The following is a 15,228-nucleotide window of genomic DNA, read 5'->3' as shown; positions in this document are numbered from 1 at the left end:
TCAATTTCTCCATGAGCATTACTAACACAACAGCATATGTACGATAAACATAAAATTTGTCCCAGAGAAATTTGATTTCTAGTAGAGATGCTCTACAACTAGGTTGTAGAAAAATAGGATTATAATATTTTTAGTAATTGAAACACATCTCAAAATATAGCAATAGTAGTCTCTGTATGACAAATACATACCTCTCTGTAATTTGTAATTAATTTATACTCTGTAATTTGTAATTCATTCATATTTTCTAGCTGTTCTTTCCCACTCTTGGATTAATTATGCTTAAGTGTGAAAATACCTCACCAACAATGAAAAAAATCATTAGCATTAATAACGTGCAGTAAGCAGCCATATTGCTAGTCACTTTGATAGCGTGATTTTAAATTTCTTTTTTCTACACTGCCACTTGAATGTGTGAGTTAGTCAATCTTTTAATTTCTGGGTTTTTAAATAGAAATTTTAAAGCTTTTATGTCTCTTTCAAATCTGCAGTTATTTTTATGGTCCTCTTATTGACAAATTCCAGTTGCCTCCACAACCTAAACACAATAAACTTGCCATTATTTCTTGCTGTTGTAGCTTAATCGTGGTGTTGTAGTGTTGCTATCCTGTGCAGAAATGAAGTAGTTGCTACTGGTCACTGCATTAACAACCTGTGTTCATCCTAGGTGGTTTCAATGTTGGCATCAAGAGAGGATGTTTGAAACAGACACCTTGCTGTCTTGCAGGTAGAAAGAGGGCATTGATTGTGGTAACATCTTCCCAACTCACTGTCAACTCTATTCCCAGTTCGACTTCCCACTTGATTTTTGAAACCTGAACTCTTAATTAATCAAAACATGAAAACTAAAGTGAATGCTGAGAGCAACTGTAGACAAAAACCACAATAAAACATGACACAGATTTTAGGAGACCTGATTTTCAGCAGTGACTAGGCTAGAGGACATACGCTGCTGAGCCACCTGGTCTTCCCTCAGCTTTACATACCAATTTGTAGAACCAGATGGTCTTATATATTTACATACCAATGTAAAACCAGACTGTGCACTTATGCAGGTAAAACCAAGGGTACACACCGGGTGGGTATTGACCTTCCTATTCTCACTTTTTCCTGGACTTGTCTAGAATATAACTGAGCATGGCAGGATCTTTAGAGCCAAGCGCTTTAGGTTAGGGATAAAATGCTGGAATTATTAATAGTGCCTTCAGTCAGCTTTTTGATGTGGAGATGATTGCAGGGTGAACTGAAAGTGACTCTGAGACTGAGCAGCTGGCATGAAGCTTCACCTCATTCCTCAGCTCTACTTTGGTCTCCTGATTATTTCTTGTCCTGCGTTCCTGGTTGCCTCCTGAGGCAGTCTATTAAAGGGGACTTAAGGCTTTGCACAACCCAGTTGGAAAATAAAAGGCTTATAGAGTCTAAAAATTTTTGATTCTGGGGGAAAGTGCAGAATATTTAAGCATATTTGTTCCCCATTAGTCTGTTTATAGTGGTGTGGATTTCAGTTTTCATATCATATAGGATCCTATCAGATTTTTTATGCTGGATAAGTAATTTCATATAATGGCACAAAACAATCTCAGAAAGAACTCATCTCTCTTCTTCTGTAAATCTTCTATCTATAAATATCTCCAAGAGAAACTCCTATAACATTCTAGTTTTTATCATAGTAAAGTCAATATGGCTATTGCCCTTGGCATGTTGAATGATAAACATAAGGAAAACAGGCACCTTTTCTCAATAAAGCAAATCACCATCTTTGACAGCTTTTCACCCTCATGAAATTAAAGTCCACTTTCTAGGTTTAATCCTATCCCCACATCCATTTTCACTGGCTACAACTCCATTGTTGTAAACAGCTGTATTAATTTCCCCTTGATGCTTTTGTTCTGCTTCAGATCAAAGGACAAAAGAAGCTATTTGGGTAAATATAGGACTTTCTGCAGGTTTTCTAAGATTTTAAAGAATCCAAAAGAAAGGAGACTGGTGAACTCACTTTCCATGTAAGCCAAAACAGGCTGTGATAACATGACTTTGTTAAGAGTAGGTGAATACATTGAAACATCTTCCATGCTCTTAAAATTGGACTTCCAGGAGAATTTCCACTTCCCTAACCTATAACAGGAACACATCCTCATAGTAACCTTGTATTTAGACTCCTAGAAAAGTAAGGAAATACTTTTAATGCAAGCGCATTTAATTCTTTTAGGAGATTGATTATTTATAGGAACAATTTTTAGGAAATGTCTTACCTGGATTGACAGAAAAAGCATGACAGTGTGGGAAAAAAAAAAAAAAAAAAGGAGCTTTTATTGGTTTCTCTACACTGTAAAGGAGACTTAATTGGTACTGGTAGGTAGCACTCAAGATACCGCCTTGAAGTATCTCCTTGAGTGAAGGTACCTCTTTGAACAGTATGTACCATTCAAGATACTGGACCTCAAGTACCCTGAATGTTATTCAACATCTCTGCCATCATGCTCCAAACCCTCTTCATTTTTGAGCATGTGAACAGCACTGATGTGATCTTACAGGCCTTACAGGTTGAGATCTTACAGGTTGATCTCTAGTGCTCAACCACTGATAAGATCTGTGTTCTTATCTAGTGCCTAGCTCAGGGCAGCCTTTACAAAAGTAATTACAAGGATGAATACTCTGGTTTTGTGGCTGTGTAAACCATGAAGAGATTCTTAGAGATGTCTTAGCTGGTTTAACTGGAAAACTTCATAACATCTGAGGCCTCTGGAAATTTGGGAATGAAGGCATTCTTCTTCCAAGAAAGGACAGGACCATTTGTGGAATGCAGGTCCCCAGCTGTATTCATACACTGAGGGGTCTTGAGACCCTACCCAACCCAAACAGTTATGAAGCCCATGAAAAGAACTTTGCCCTATCCATCTTTTGTTGGAGGTGTAATATGCACTTGTTTAACAGCATGGCTTGTCTGGATCCTGCTGTTCCCTGTAAAGTTCTGAAAAGGACTTATAAATTCTCTTTTTTTTTCCCATGCTCATGCCCTACATCAGGGATGTTGCTGTGTCAACAGGTCTGAAACAGCCACTTGTAAAGTTGAGGGGGGGTAGGTAGAAAAGAGACCTCAGACCGCTCCTGGTAATTTGAAAGATAACATTTAAAAAGAAAGTGGTTCTGACATCTCTTACTTATTGTTGCTGCTCTTACCTCATAAGCATCCATCTTGCCATTCTCATCCCTGAGTCTGCTCTACAGATCTATACAGCAAAGCCCTTCACTCAACACAGCTGGGCATAGGAGAGAGGCTGAGGGTGCTGTGAATGGATGTGGGAATCCTGGTGGAGATAGGATGGCAGATAGTCTTGGGCTCTGGGATATCTCCTCACTCTGCAAGGACATTGGTGGAGACAGTGTCTTCGCAGAAAGCCTACACTGCTTGTTGTGCTTCCCACATGTATCTCAGGACTAAAGAGCTAGGAGTCTAGCCTGGCTGTTGTTTCAGTCATGTTATCCCTCCAAAAGGCATCATCCATATCCCTACTGTGAGGAGAAGTCTGCCAAGGTGCCTCTGATCAGCAGCTGTTCATGAGGAACGTCTTTAGTTCAGGACACAGCCCTGCTATCTTCTCACAGCTAGCAGCAGATGATAGTTATATCTGTGCTATCCCACGCCCACAGCTGCCAGAAACACGTAAGGGCCTCTACCAAGGTTTTGATCAGTATTATAAACCTCAGTGTCTTTCTGTCCCTTAGTTTTATTGCAAGGTATTTGAGCATATCAATACCTCCTAGAAGGCAGGTTAGAAACCTCTGCTGTAGAATCCTACTGATCTCAGAAGGGACATCTGTTGGTCTCTAGTCCAGCCCATTGCTTGCAGTAGGATTAACTTCAAAGCTTGATTTGTCTTGACAGGATTTGGAATTGATGCTTCAGTTTTGTCCTATGCTCATTACAGTTATTTAATAGTATTTGATTCAAAGTACTTCTCTACTGTACTTCTAAAGTACTTCTCTATTAGTAAGTAATGTGCTTTCATTGAGACCCTCCCCTCCTCATTTTTGGAAGACCTGGCAGGTGATTAAAATGTTCACTACAACTTTGATCATTTTAAATAATGCAGCTAAACCTTTGCTGACAGCAGTAATTAGGTATTCATTGACATGAGAGCCAATATTCTGCGTTAATGTTTTAGGCTGGCTAGACTGTCAACTTGAAGACAGCTTTTAATGTGAGTTTTAAATTCCACATTTCTCTTTTGTCAGATGGCTCCAAGTTAACTTCCTTAGTGACAGTGTCAATTTTTTATATTAGTCAAATCCACTTAGCATAATTTTTAATGACTGTAGCCCAGAGAAAGTAAATATCACTCTGCTCTCTCAATCTGCCAAGGGAGAAAGCTGAGGACAGCTGGGGTGCTGAAATTCCTTTGCATTAGACAGAGAAACAGAAGCAAGCCTTTTGATTTTTTCTCAACAATTTGATATGTAAGAGGTGGGTTCTGAATCATAAGGTCTGTTTGGAGCTTTAAGGAGCCATGGGGGATGGAAGCATTAAATAAAATAATGAAGTTGCTTCTTTCCCCCCTGTTCCTGTCCAAAACTGATCTTCCCTAATTTGTCTGAATCATCCTGTTCCACCTTCATGTAGGAAACACACAGAATAACACTGCTTTGCACCTTTCGGACTCTTATGTCTGCTGCAGTCCAGCATGTGCTGTAACTCTCACTGGTTTTGCTAAAGAAATTACAAGAACTGTAGCAGTGGTATTATTAATCTTACAATGATAGATTTCAGCACTCCTCAGGCATCCCTATTTATATGATACAGTCTTCCCTGATAAAAGTCACATGATGAGACCAGTATCTTAGCCTTTATGTTGCCATAGGAACAATCTAAACCTAAAGCATCTCCCTATAAAAGGAAAGATTGCTTCCTGCAAAACAGGTGTAGGAAAGTCTTACTCTTGTCAAATTGATGGCATTTTCATTTTCATTATCTAGAATAATTCAAAGTAAGATGAGTTTACACTAATGATCTTTCCACTTGTGATGGGATGCTGGAGCGCAGCCTTCCACTGAATTTGGAGAAGACCACAGCTTAATTTCCATTTCTTTCTAGGCATGGGCCTTCCAATAACCCTCTTCAGGTTTTTTGTGTGGATAAACTTACCAGTCTAAAATATTTTATTGACTTCCCAGTTTCCAGTTGCTACTTTTATCTTGTTAGAAAAATAATGAAAGCAATACAGCAGCTTTAAATAATTTTGTGTTGATCTTTTGGTTATGCTGAGGTGACCATGAATGTAAGCATGTGTATGTGATCACAGAAGTGAGACCACGAATTGATCAAAGCTCTTCTTCCTCACAAGTCATTAAAGCATTTCCCTTTAGGTAAAGTGTTATGTTAGAGACTTTTTGTTTGTTTGTTTGTTTGTTTTAGCAGAGATTATTTTTGTGATAATGTATTGATGCATGTTGAATTCTGCCTGCATATTTGCTGTAGTGAAGTCTACAGAGAATCTGGTCCTAACATGGTTATGGGGCTATTTTCCAACAAGCACACATTTGTTCTACTAAAATTTACCACACACACACATCACAGCTCTGGTAGTACCCCAGTTCAGCTGAGCTGTTTTCTTCCTCCTCAACATTTTCCTGAGGACCCCTCTGATTTCCTTGTTCCTCAAGCTGTAAATGAGGGGATACAGTAATGGAGTGATGTTGGTGTAGACCAGAGACACCATCTTGTCTCGATCTGGTGAGTAACTGGTCTTAGGACGAATGTACATGAAGGTGGCACATCCATAGTGTAGTGAGGTGATGGCCAAGTGTGAAATGCAGGTGGAAAAGGCCTTGCACCTTCCCACGGAGGAGGTGACATGTAACAAAGCAGCAGCAATGCAAACATATGAGGTCAGGATTAGGAGGAAGGGAAGCAGCAGGAGGAGCACACAGGCAGCCAGCAAGGGCAGCTCAGGGGTGTAACTCTGTGTACAGGCCAGGTGTAGCACAGCAGGGACATCACAGAAGAAATGGTTGATATGACGCGACTGGCAGAAAGGTAAGCGGAAAACAGCCACTGTCAACCCCAGGGCAACAGCAAAGCCTCCCAGACAGCATGCCACAGCCAGCCTGAGGCAGAACTCCTCACTCATCACAGCTATGTAGTGAAGTGGCTGACAGATGGCAACGTAGCGGTCATACGACATGGCTACCAGGAGGAAGCATTCAGCCCCACCGAGTGCCACGAAAAGGTGCATCTGTGCAGCACAGCCTATGAAAGAGATGGTGCTGCCATCCACCACTATCAGGCTGAAGAGTGCCTTAGGGACAATGACTAAGGTATAGCAGAGCTCGATGACAGAGAGCTGACAGAGGAAGAAAAGCATGGGAGGACGGGAAGGTTCCATAACTACTGCCATGAAGATCATCACATTCCCTGCCAGTGTGACCAAATGGATAATGAGAAAGATAAGGAAGAGGAGGACCCGCAGACAGAGAAGCTCAGAGAAGCCGAGCAGGAGGAACTCCATGGTTGCACCAGTGCTCTTATTGTCCCTCTCCATGCAGCCTTCACATGGCATCTACAGGGAGAGAAACAGAAGGGAGACAGTTGACTTTGACCTGATGCCTGGCAATCTATTCTATATAGGAAATAATGTTGCAGTACTGTAAGAACCAGTGTAGTAAAGCTCATTGTGGGGGCAGGAAGGTGATTTTATTTAAAAACAAAACTGATCTCACTCAGTCACATTCGACACACTCTCAGACCCATATTCTCACAGCCACAAAGGTTCTTGTGCCCAAATGATCTGCCTAGGATTCTTTGCCATGACATTGATGACAAGGAATTTCATCTGTTGGGTCTTCATCACTTCTTCTGAGTTGTTCTTAGGTTGGTGACCATGCGGAGTTTTGAAAATGCATTAGGTAACCTTTAGGAGTTGACACTGATTAGTCTCTCTGTCCTGCCCTGCTTTTGAGAGTCATATTGGACTCTTCCCTCCTGATCTGAGTGTCCTAAGAAGCTAAAAATGGATGTGTTAGGATCTTGATGACCATCAACACCTAGATCTTGCAGACATTCTGCTACTGCTCCTTCTGGTGCTTCTACTCCCAGGCAGACCCATTCATTCTCTATTCACATCAATGCTGCAGTTCTCTACATCTGTGCTAGAGATGTACAAGGACAACAACACAGTGAGCTGGAGCTTCCCAGCTACAATCTGACTCCAATTAATGGCAATTTGAGGTATTCACTGACTGGCTTCTCCCCTCCCCACAATGGATCTGACTCAAAGTTCATATTGAAACAGGATTTCAAATGGAAGGGGTCAGTGATTAGACATGAGAATTCCAAAATCAGAGCTGACATTTTGGCTGCTGACATCTTTATGCCTGGCTCAGCCCTATGGCATCAGAGTTAAAGTAAACAAATTTCCAAACTCAAAACCAATGATGTCCACAGCAATGTACTCTGCATAACAATTTTTTAAAGAAAATACAAAGCTAATATCTTGGACTTGGAGGGAATGACATCTTTCTTGTCACAGGAAGAATGGAAAGTTCCTAGGGATGTAGAGTGATGCAAAGGTGTTTAAGTTGTAAAGATCTAGAAAAGATAAGGACGTAAAGAGATGTACAGTAATAAATTACATATATTCACCATAGGTGAACAGTGCTCATTGCTCGTGTGTTCATCATGTAATGCAATATTTACTACAGGGAATAATTCCAACTCTGTCTACACTTTACTGTAAACCAGGAAAAAAAGCAGAGATTCCTTAAAGACTTCTGCTCACATCAAAAAACCAGCAATATTTTAAGTATGAAAGAAGCTGGAAAACTACATTAAATAGTCCAATGCCATCAAGAGCAAATAGAAGGAATGGGAAGTTGATGGAAAAAATTATTAGTGGAGACAGGGATATTTCTGGAAAGAAGACATCTCAAAAAAGCTCCAGAAAGAAATAACCAATAAAGTTGAGGAGGTGCATCTGATAAGCCTACACACCTTTACCTTTACGTTTCCTTTGTAATCACTGAAACTTGCTGCCTCAAGGTTTCCTTGTGATACGGTATCTCAGCAGGATTCAAAACATCTGGAGACTCAGGCGAATAATGAAAATATCCACAATTATATTACCTCAGGTGCAAAACTAGGAATTAAACCTCTGTGCTTCAGAGCATAGGTCTAAGTGACTAAGTTAGGGAGAAACCTTACCATAAGCTCCAAGACAAAAAAATGGACAGTCAGTGAAGACCAAGAAGGAGCTCTTTAGAGAACGTAGAGGGAGCAGTAAGCCTGCAAAAGCAAGTAACTCAGCAAGGACTACTGCTAGACACAGTTCCTAGTGGTTATAAAGCCATGACTAACTCCTACATCCACCTTTTGCTGCTGCAGGACCTCCCTGACATCTATTCTGAACAGTCTGGCTATAAAGCTTTCTTGACACTGTATGTAAGTAGTAGGTCTTCACAGAAAGCAGGAGTAATGGGTCTCAAGACTGCGGACTCAATCACTGGGCACCAGCTGGGGGTGTCGTCTCTCCAAGTACTGAGACTTTAAGGGGATTCCACTAAACATAACAAAGCTAGAATGGGGAAGAAACAGGGGTTTCCCTTCCTTTCATTTGGAGCTGATCACTTCAGTGACAACATACCGTCTCTGGGTTAGAAGGTAAGGAAATAGAGACTTCTTCCTCTTGACGATGTCCGCAGTTCAGTCTGGGCTGAGATTCTGTTTCTTGCCCAGTCCGGGATCCCTCTGCTGTGAGTGTCCCTAGAGCAAATGTTTTCTTTCAGCATTTCATAATCATCCTCTCTTCTCTTCCACAGGACCCAGTTCCTTATATACAGTATGACACAGAGGTCTTTCCTCTTCTCCACTGCCTCTGCCCTCCCTGCATGAATGTCAGGCAGTTCCATTCCTCCCAAGAAGAGGGGGTTTGCACTTTTTCTGTAAATCAAGCAACAGGATGTAATTGCACCTTCAGAGGAAGGCAGTGTTGTAACATCCTCCTAGGGGGCTCTTGCTCCTTTCACTGAAGCAGTTGAAAGGAGCTGATTCTTTATTGGGCTGGTTTGTACCTGAAATGTCAACAATTTAATTAACAGAATGCACTGGTGCTCTTCTTACATAAAAATATATCTGTGGTCTTTAAGCAAGTTTAAACCAAACTCTCACTTAAAGGCAAAACAAAACAGATATAAAAACTTTAAACCCATATGTGGAGTTTTCACCAGATCAGATAATCCATTATTTCTTACTGACTCAGATGAAATTGCTGTTCAGCAGGGGATAGGACTGAAATTATTTGGGGACAATTTATTTTTATTACCATTGTTACATTCATTTCTGGCCTTACTTATACTGAAATCATTAAGGAGATCTGTAAGTAGAAAAAAGAGGCACAGTAAAGATTTTTGACCGCTAAAATGGAACTTGACAGAAACATGTAAATATGGTACCTTAAGATTTTTCCCAGGTCATGGTTTAGAGGAATTCTACCTTTCAAAATATTCTTCTATAATATTTTATCTATATGGCATAGTCATTTTGGGACAAAACTACCCCATGTATCAGTACAGTCTGGGGACTAATTGTGTTGGGAGCAGCTCTGTAGAAAAGAACCTGGGCTTCCAGTGGACAGCAAGATGAACATGAACCAGGAATAGGCAACGAAGACCAACCACATACTGGGCTGCAATAGCAAGAATGTGGCCATAAGGTGAAGGGAAGCAATTATTCCCCTTTATTTGTCATACATGAAGCCACATCTGGAACACTGTGTCCACTGTTGCAGTCCCCCATATGAGAGATGACAACAAGCTCAAGAGGAGCACATGATGTCCAAGGAGAGGCTGAGGGAGTTAAGTTTGTTCAACCTGTGAAGAGGAGGCCAACAGGGGATCTAACTGATGACTTTAGGTAGCTATTGGGGGACTACCAAGACAGCAGAGCCAGAGTCCTCTCACAGGTGCACAGTGAAACAGTCACAACATTTACATCAAAGAATATTCTGATTGGCCATAAAAATAACCTAACGCTTCTTCTCACAAGGGTGGTTCAGCACTGGAACAGGTGTTCTGAGAGGCTGGGAGGTCTTCCTCCTTGGAGATGTTCACATGTTGCCTGGACAAGGCCGTGAGCATCCTGATCTAGCTCTGGAGCTAGCTGTGCTAGGGACAGGGTGTTGGACTAGGCACCTCCATAGGTTCCCTCCCATCTAAATCTTTGAGTTTTTGATTCTGTTCAGCCTTGGTCAGATGTCCAGTATGGACAGGACCATAACTGTGTGAACCTGAGGAGTTCACTGTCACAAGCTGAAATACATGTGGAGTTTTGGCTGCCCCAGGACCCCTAACTGGGATTCTGTATTGTCACACAGTTTTGAAATTAGGCAGAATTTAAATATCAAAGTTGTATTTATCTGGGTTTACTCTTTTTTAAACCTGTCATGTAACTTCTTGGAATTAAAGCTATGACAGTAGAGTCTATTCTCTTTAGTTTCTCAATTCACTTCCTTAACTTTCAACTTTTAAAACTTTTTTTTATTTAAACTTTTTTCCCCTACACTTTTTTTGTTTGAGATGCTGCAAACAATTCAGGGCACAGAATGTCCTTAAAGCATTTACAAAACTGAATTCTGAATCTGGCTGGAATTTCTAGATACTGTTGTATAAAAATGAATAAAACAACAACCCTGATGCCTCTTTCTGTGGCATGTTGTCTCTGCGGCTGTAACAGGACTAAAATTGAGGAGCTGGTTATTTTATAATTCCACCTAGCAAATTGGGCAGAATATAAGTGGAAGTAAATCTTTACAGTGAAGAGTCTATTTTAGTCAAATGCTTTGCAGAGTAAGATTGCTCCCTCTAGCAAATTCTGTGAGAAATTCAGAACACCAGCTGATTAACTGATGTATAGTTTCTCTTTGTGTTGTAAAACTCAGGGGCTTAAGCGCCATTTCTTTCTTTAATTTATATTTATCCTCTTCTCTAATCCAAACCACAGGATGAAATCTGCTACCTCAGTAAGAATGCAAAAATAATTACAAGGAACTATTTTGACAAGTCTGTTCCAACTTTCTCATCTTCAGATGGTCCTTTTCTGCCACTGGACTGGAGGTGAACATAGGTGAGTCAGCACATACACAGTAACCAATACCACACAGTCAGCAGTACTATGCACTATTTTTTTTTTACCATAGTGCCCAGCCTTATACTGAAATAAGTAAGGCAAATTATTGTTTCAGTTTGTGTGTGTGTAGATAAGCTGTCATTTATTAACATGCAACTTACCCCTCCCCGCAACGTTTCAACACACGCCTACACATTAACTCCAAAACATGGCTCACCGAACAGGGGAGTGTTAGCTGGAGTGAGATATGTGTCCCAGTGCCAGAACACACAGCAACAAGACAAACAGCGAGCAGGAAAGGATGAGAATATGCATGTCAAAGTGACTCCATACTTCCTCCTCTAGCCCACACCTTTCAGGTTCCCAGCATTTTCATTGCATCAGCTTACAGCCAAATTCATAATAGATTAATAAAAGCTGCACAATAGCATTAGTGTTTGCATGTCTTGAGTCTGCAGCATGTTAGAGAGATGTACCTTTTTCTTTGCTGCAGAGTTCAGCTCTGCTCTCCTCCCCCGCACTCTTAAGTGTGTGATTTTTTTTCAGTACACACCTGCAAGGCTTTGGGACTGGCCTGCCTTAGCCTGAATTTGTATAAAGAGTTTCTTGGAATTCAGCTGCAGTTAATGAATCACATCATATCAGTTTCTATCAGCAATTGCAACATACTTCAGAGGATGTTCCCCTTGATCTTCAGAAAAAGAACCAGCACTGTGCTTGCCTATCCACACACATAAATCACCACCCTGCTCTAAAGAAGGCAAAAGAAACAGTAATGTTGCCCGGGAAGCATTACTGGGAAGCTCAGTATAATCTGGAGCAATCTGGACAAAAATGGAAATGGCTGAGACATGTACCAGGAAGGCTGAAGGACAGGGATGGCCAGTCCTAGCAACAGCTGGGGAAATGGTGCTCTCAGCCCAGACTGCCCTGCGGCTTTGACATGACGGAGAGATGCAAAACTTTTCCTCTTGGAATGGCTTGGGTTGGAAGGGACCTTAAAGATCATCTAGTTCCAACCTCTCCAGCCTGTCCAGGTCCCTCTGGATGGCACATCCTTTCCCTCCAGCATGTCGACCGCACCACACAGCTTGGTGTCATCGGCAAACTGCTGAGGGTGCCTCAATCCCACTGTCCGTGTCTCCAGCAAAGATGTTAAACAACACTGACCCCAACACAAACCCCTGATGAACACCACTCGTCACTGCTCTCCACTTGGACATTGAGCCATTGACCACAACTCTGAGTGTGACCATCCAGCCAATTCCTTATCCGCCGAGGGGGCTATCTGTCAAATCCATGTCTCTCCAATTTAGAGACAAGGATGTCATGTGGGACAGTGTCAAATGATTTGCACAAGTCCAGGTACATGACTTCAGTTGCTCTTTCCTTATCCACCAGTGCTGTAACCCCATTGTAGAAGGCCACCAAATTTGTCAGGCATGATTTGCTGTTAGTGAAGCCATGTTGGCTGTCACAAATCACTTCCTCATTTTCCATGTGCCGTGATCCAGGAGGATCCGCCCCATGATCTTGCCTGGCACAGAGGTAAGACTGACTGGCCTGTGGCTCCCTGGGTCTTCTTTATTTCCCTTTTTAAAAATGGGGGTTATATTTCCCCTTTTCCAACCAATGGGAACTTGATCGGCTGCCACAACTTCTCAAATAGGATGGACAGCGGCTTAGCCACTTCATCCACCAGTTCCCTCAGGACCTGAAAGTGCATGTACTTGGGCACCTTCAGGTTCCTTAGATGGTCTCAAACCTGATCTTCTCCTACAATGGGCAGTTCTCCCTTCTCCCAGTCCCCATCTTTACTTTCTGTATCTTGGACAGTGTGGCTGGAGCCCTCGCTGATGAAGCCTGAGGCAAAAAAGTCACTGAGTACCTCAGCCTTCTCCATATCCCAGGTAACCAAGTCTCCCCTTTCATTCTGGAGAGGGCCCACATTTTCCCTGGTCTTCCTTTTATCACCAACAGATCTGCAAAAGCTTTTATTATCCTTCATGTCCCTGGCCAGATTTAATTCTATCAGGGCTTTCGCCTTCCTAAGATGATCCCTGACTACCCAGACAGTCTCTCTGTATTCCTCCCAGGCTATCTTCTTGCTTCCACCCTCTGTAGGCTTCATTTTATGTTTGAGCTTGTCCAGGAGCTCATTGTTCATCCATGCAGGCCTCCTGATGATCTGACCTGACTTCCTCTTTGCCAGGATGCATTGCTCCTGAGCTTGAAGTAGGTGATCCTTGAATATTAACAAGCTTCCTTGGGTCCCCCTTCCCTCTAAGACCTTATCCCATGTTACTCTGCAAAGCAGATCCCTGAAGAGGCCAAAGTCTGCTCTCCTGAAGTCCAGGGCAGTGAGCTTGCTGTTCTCCCTCCTCACTGCCCTAAGGATCTTGAACTCCACCATTTCATGGTCACTGCAGCCAAGACTGTCCTTGAGCTTCACACTCCCCACCAGCCTCTCCTTGTTGGTGAGAACAAGGTCCAGCATAGCACCTCCCCTTGTTGGATCCTCTATCACTTGGAGAAAGAAGTTATCAACGTTTTCCAGGACTGCTTATGTGCTGCAGTGTTGTCCCTCCAACAGCTATCAGGTGGTTGAAGTCCCCCATGAGGATGTTGACTTGTGAACATGAGGCTGCTCCTATACTTCTATAGAGTGCCTCATCCACTCGGTCTACCTGGTCAGGTGGCCTGTAGCGGACCCCCACTATAATGTCTCCTGTCCCTGCCCTCCCTTTAATCCTGTCCCATAAGGTCTTGGTCAGCTTCTTGTGCACTCCACCTGGTCATTGACATAAAGGGTGACACCCCCTCCTTGTCTCCCCTGTCTGTCCTTCCATTCCAACACTCCAGTCATAGGAACCATCCCACCACGTGTCCATGATGTCAAGATCGTAGCCATACAGGCGTGCGCATCTTTCTAGCTCATCTTGTTTATTCCCCATGCTACGTGCATTTGCATATAGGCATTTAAGTTGGGCCCCCGGTGAAGCTGACTGTCTGGATGGAATTTCCTTGTGCTGCTCTTCAGATGCTCTCCTGCTGACCTGTGATCCCTCTCCAGGCTCTGGGCATCTATTGCTGCCACTGGCATCAAGCTGTTAGGAGTGGGATGGATTGAGGTTCCCCTCCCCTGGCAACTTTAGTTTAAAGCCCTCTTCACCAGCTTGGCAAGCCTATGGCCAAAGATACTCTTCCCCTTCTCTGACAGATGGACCCCATCAGCCCCCAGTAGACCAGGTTTCTCAAAGTGAACCCCAAAGTAGCCAAACCCTGGTCTGTGACACCAGTCCCGTAACCAATTGTTGATTTGCCAGATTCAACTGGTCCTTTCAGACCCTTTCCTTTGGACCAGAAGGATTGATGAAAAAACAACCTGCACTCCAGATTCCCTTACCACCACTCTCAGGGCTCTTTAGTCCTTCTTGTCACTCCTCAGACTGCTCCTAGCTGTATCACTGGTGCCTACATGAAACAACAGCAGCAGATAATAGTGGACTGTACGAGGCTCGGCAGTCTCTTGGTGACATCCCTGACACAAGCCCCCAGTAAGCAGCACGTGTCTCTAGAGTGCATCAGGTTGGCAGATGGGTGTCTCTGTGCCTCTCAGAAGAGAGTCACCTACCCCTATCACTCATCGCCTTTTCCTAGTTGTGCTGATTGTTACACGGGGAGCAGACCGGGCTGCCTTACTCAGCTCCAGCATCTCTCCTGATGTGACAGGTCTTTCCTCTTCAGTCTGCAGAGCAGTGAAGCAGTTCCACAAGGCCACTTCAGGCTTCGGGGGAAGTCTCTTCCTCCTGCAGGTCCTTGCCATTGCAAGCTTCCATTCTTCTGCTTTATTGGCCCCCCTGCCTTCCCTGTGTGCCAGTGGGGGAGTTTTTGGCAGTGTGTCCATGGGCTGTGTGTCCACGGGCTGTGTGTCCACTGCAGGCTGCACTTGGAACCAGCTATCTAACTCCTTCTCAGCCTCCCTGATGCTATGCAGCCTTCCCACCACCTCCTGCAACTCAGCCACCTGCTGCAGGAGGTCCCCCACCAGGCACACCTTTTGCTCACCCTGGGAGAAAGGTCCAGGCATTTCCCGCACTTTGAGGCTGCAC

At 43.1% G+C, this 15,228-nt stretch overlaps 1 protein-coding gene across 1 annotated transcript; it reads right to left on the bottom strand.

The window, feature by feature from the left end:
• Positions 1 to 4,337: 4,337 nt before the first annotated feature.
• LOC141920009 (olfactory receptor 10AC1-like) lies at positions 4,338 to 6,557 on the bottom strand. Its single transcript, XM_074816696.1, has 3 exons — positions 5,558 to 6,557; positions 4,936 to 4,970; positions 4,338 to 4,355 (listed from the first exon to the last, which is right to left on the bottom strand). Exons 1-3 carry the CDS (start codon positions 6,555 to 6,557, stop codon positions 4,338 to 4,340), a joined length of 1,053 nt encoding a protein of 350 aa, XP_074672797.1.
• Positions 6,558 to 15,228: the final 8,671 nt, after the last annotated feature.

Source organism: Strix aluco, chromosome 2 (assembly GCF_031877795.1).
Source record: "Strix aluco isolate bStrAlu1 chromosome 2, bStrAlu1.hap1, whole genome shotgun sequence".
NCBI lineage: Eukaryota > Metazoa > Chordata > Aves > Strigiformes > Strigidae > Strix > Strix aluco.
The sequence above is the reverse complement of the archived record's forward strand: the minus strand, read 5'-3'. Positions and strand labels throughout refer to the sequence as shown.

Coding starts and splice junctions, on each gene's coding strand:
- LOC141920009 (XM_074816696.1), bottom strand. CDS start 6,557: ATGCCATGTGAAGGCTGCATGGAGAGGGACAATAAGAGCACTGGTGCA. Junction 4,971..5,557: donor AGCTGTGATGTGTGTGTGTG/GTAAATTTTAGT, acceptor GAATTATTCTAG/ATAATGAAAATGAAAATGCC.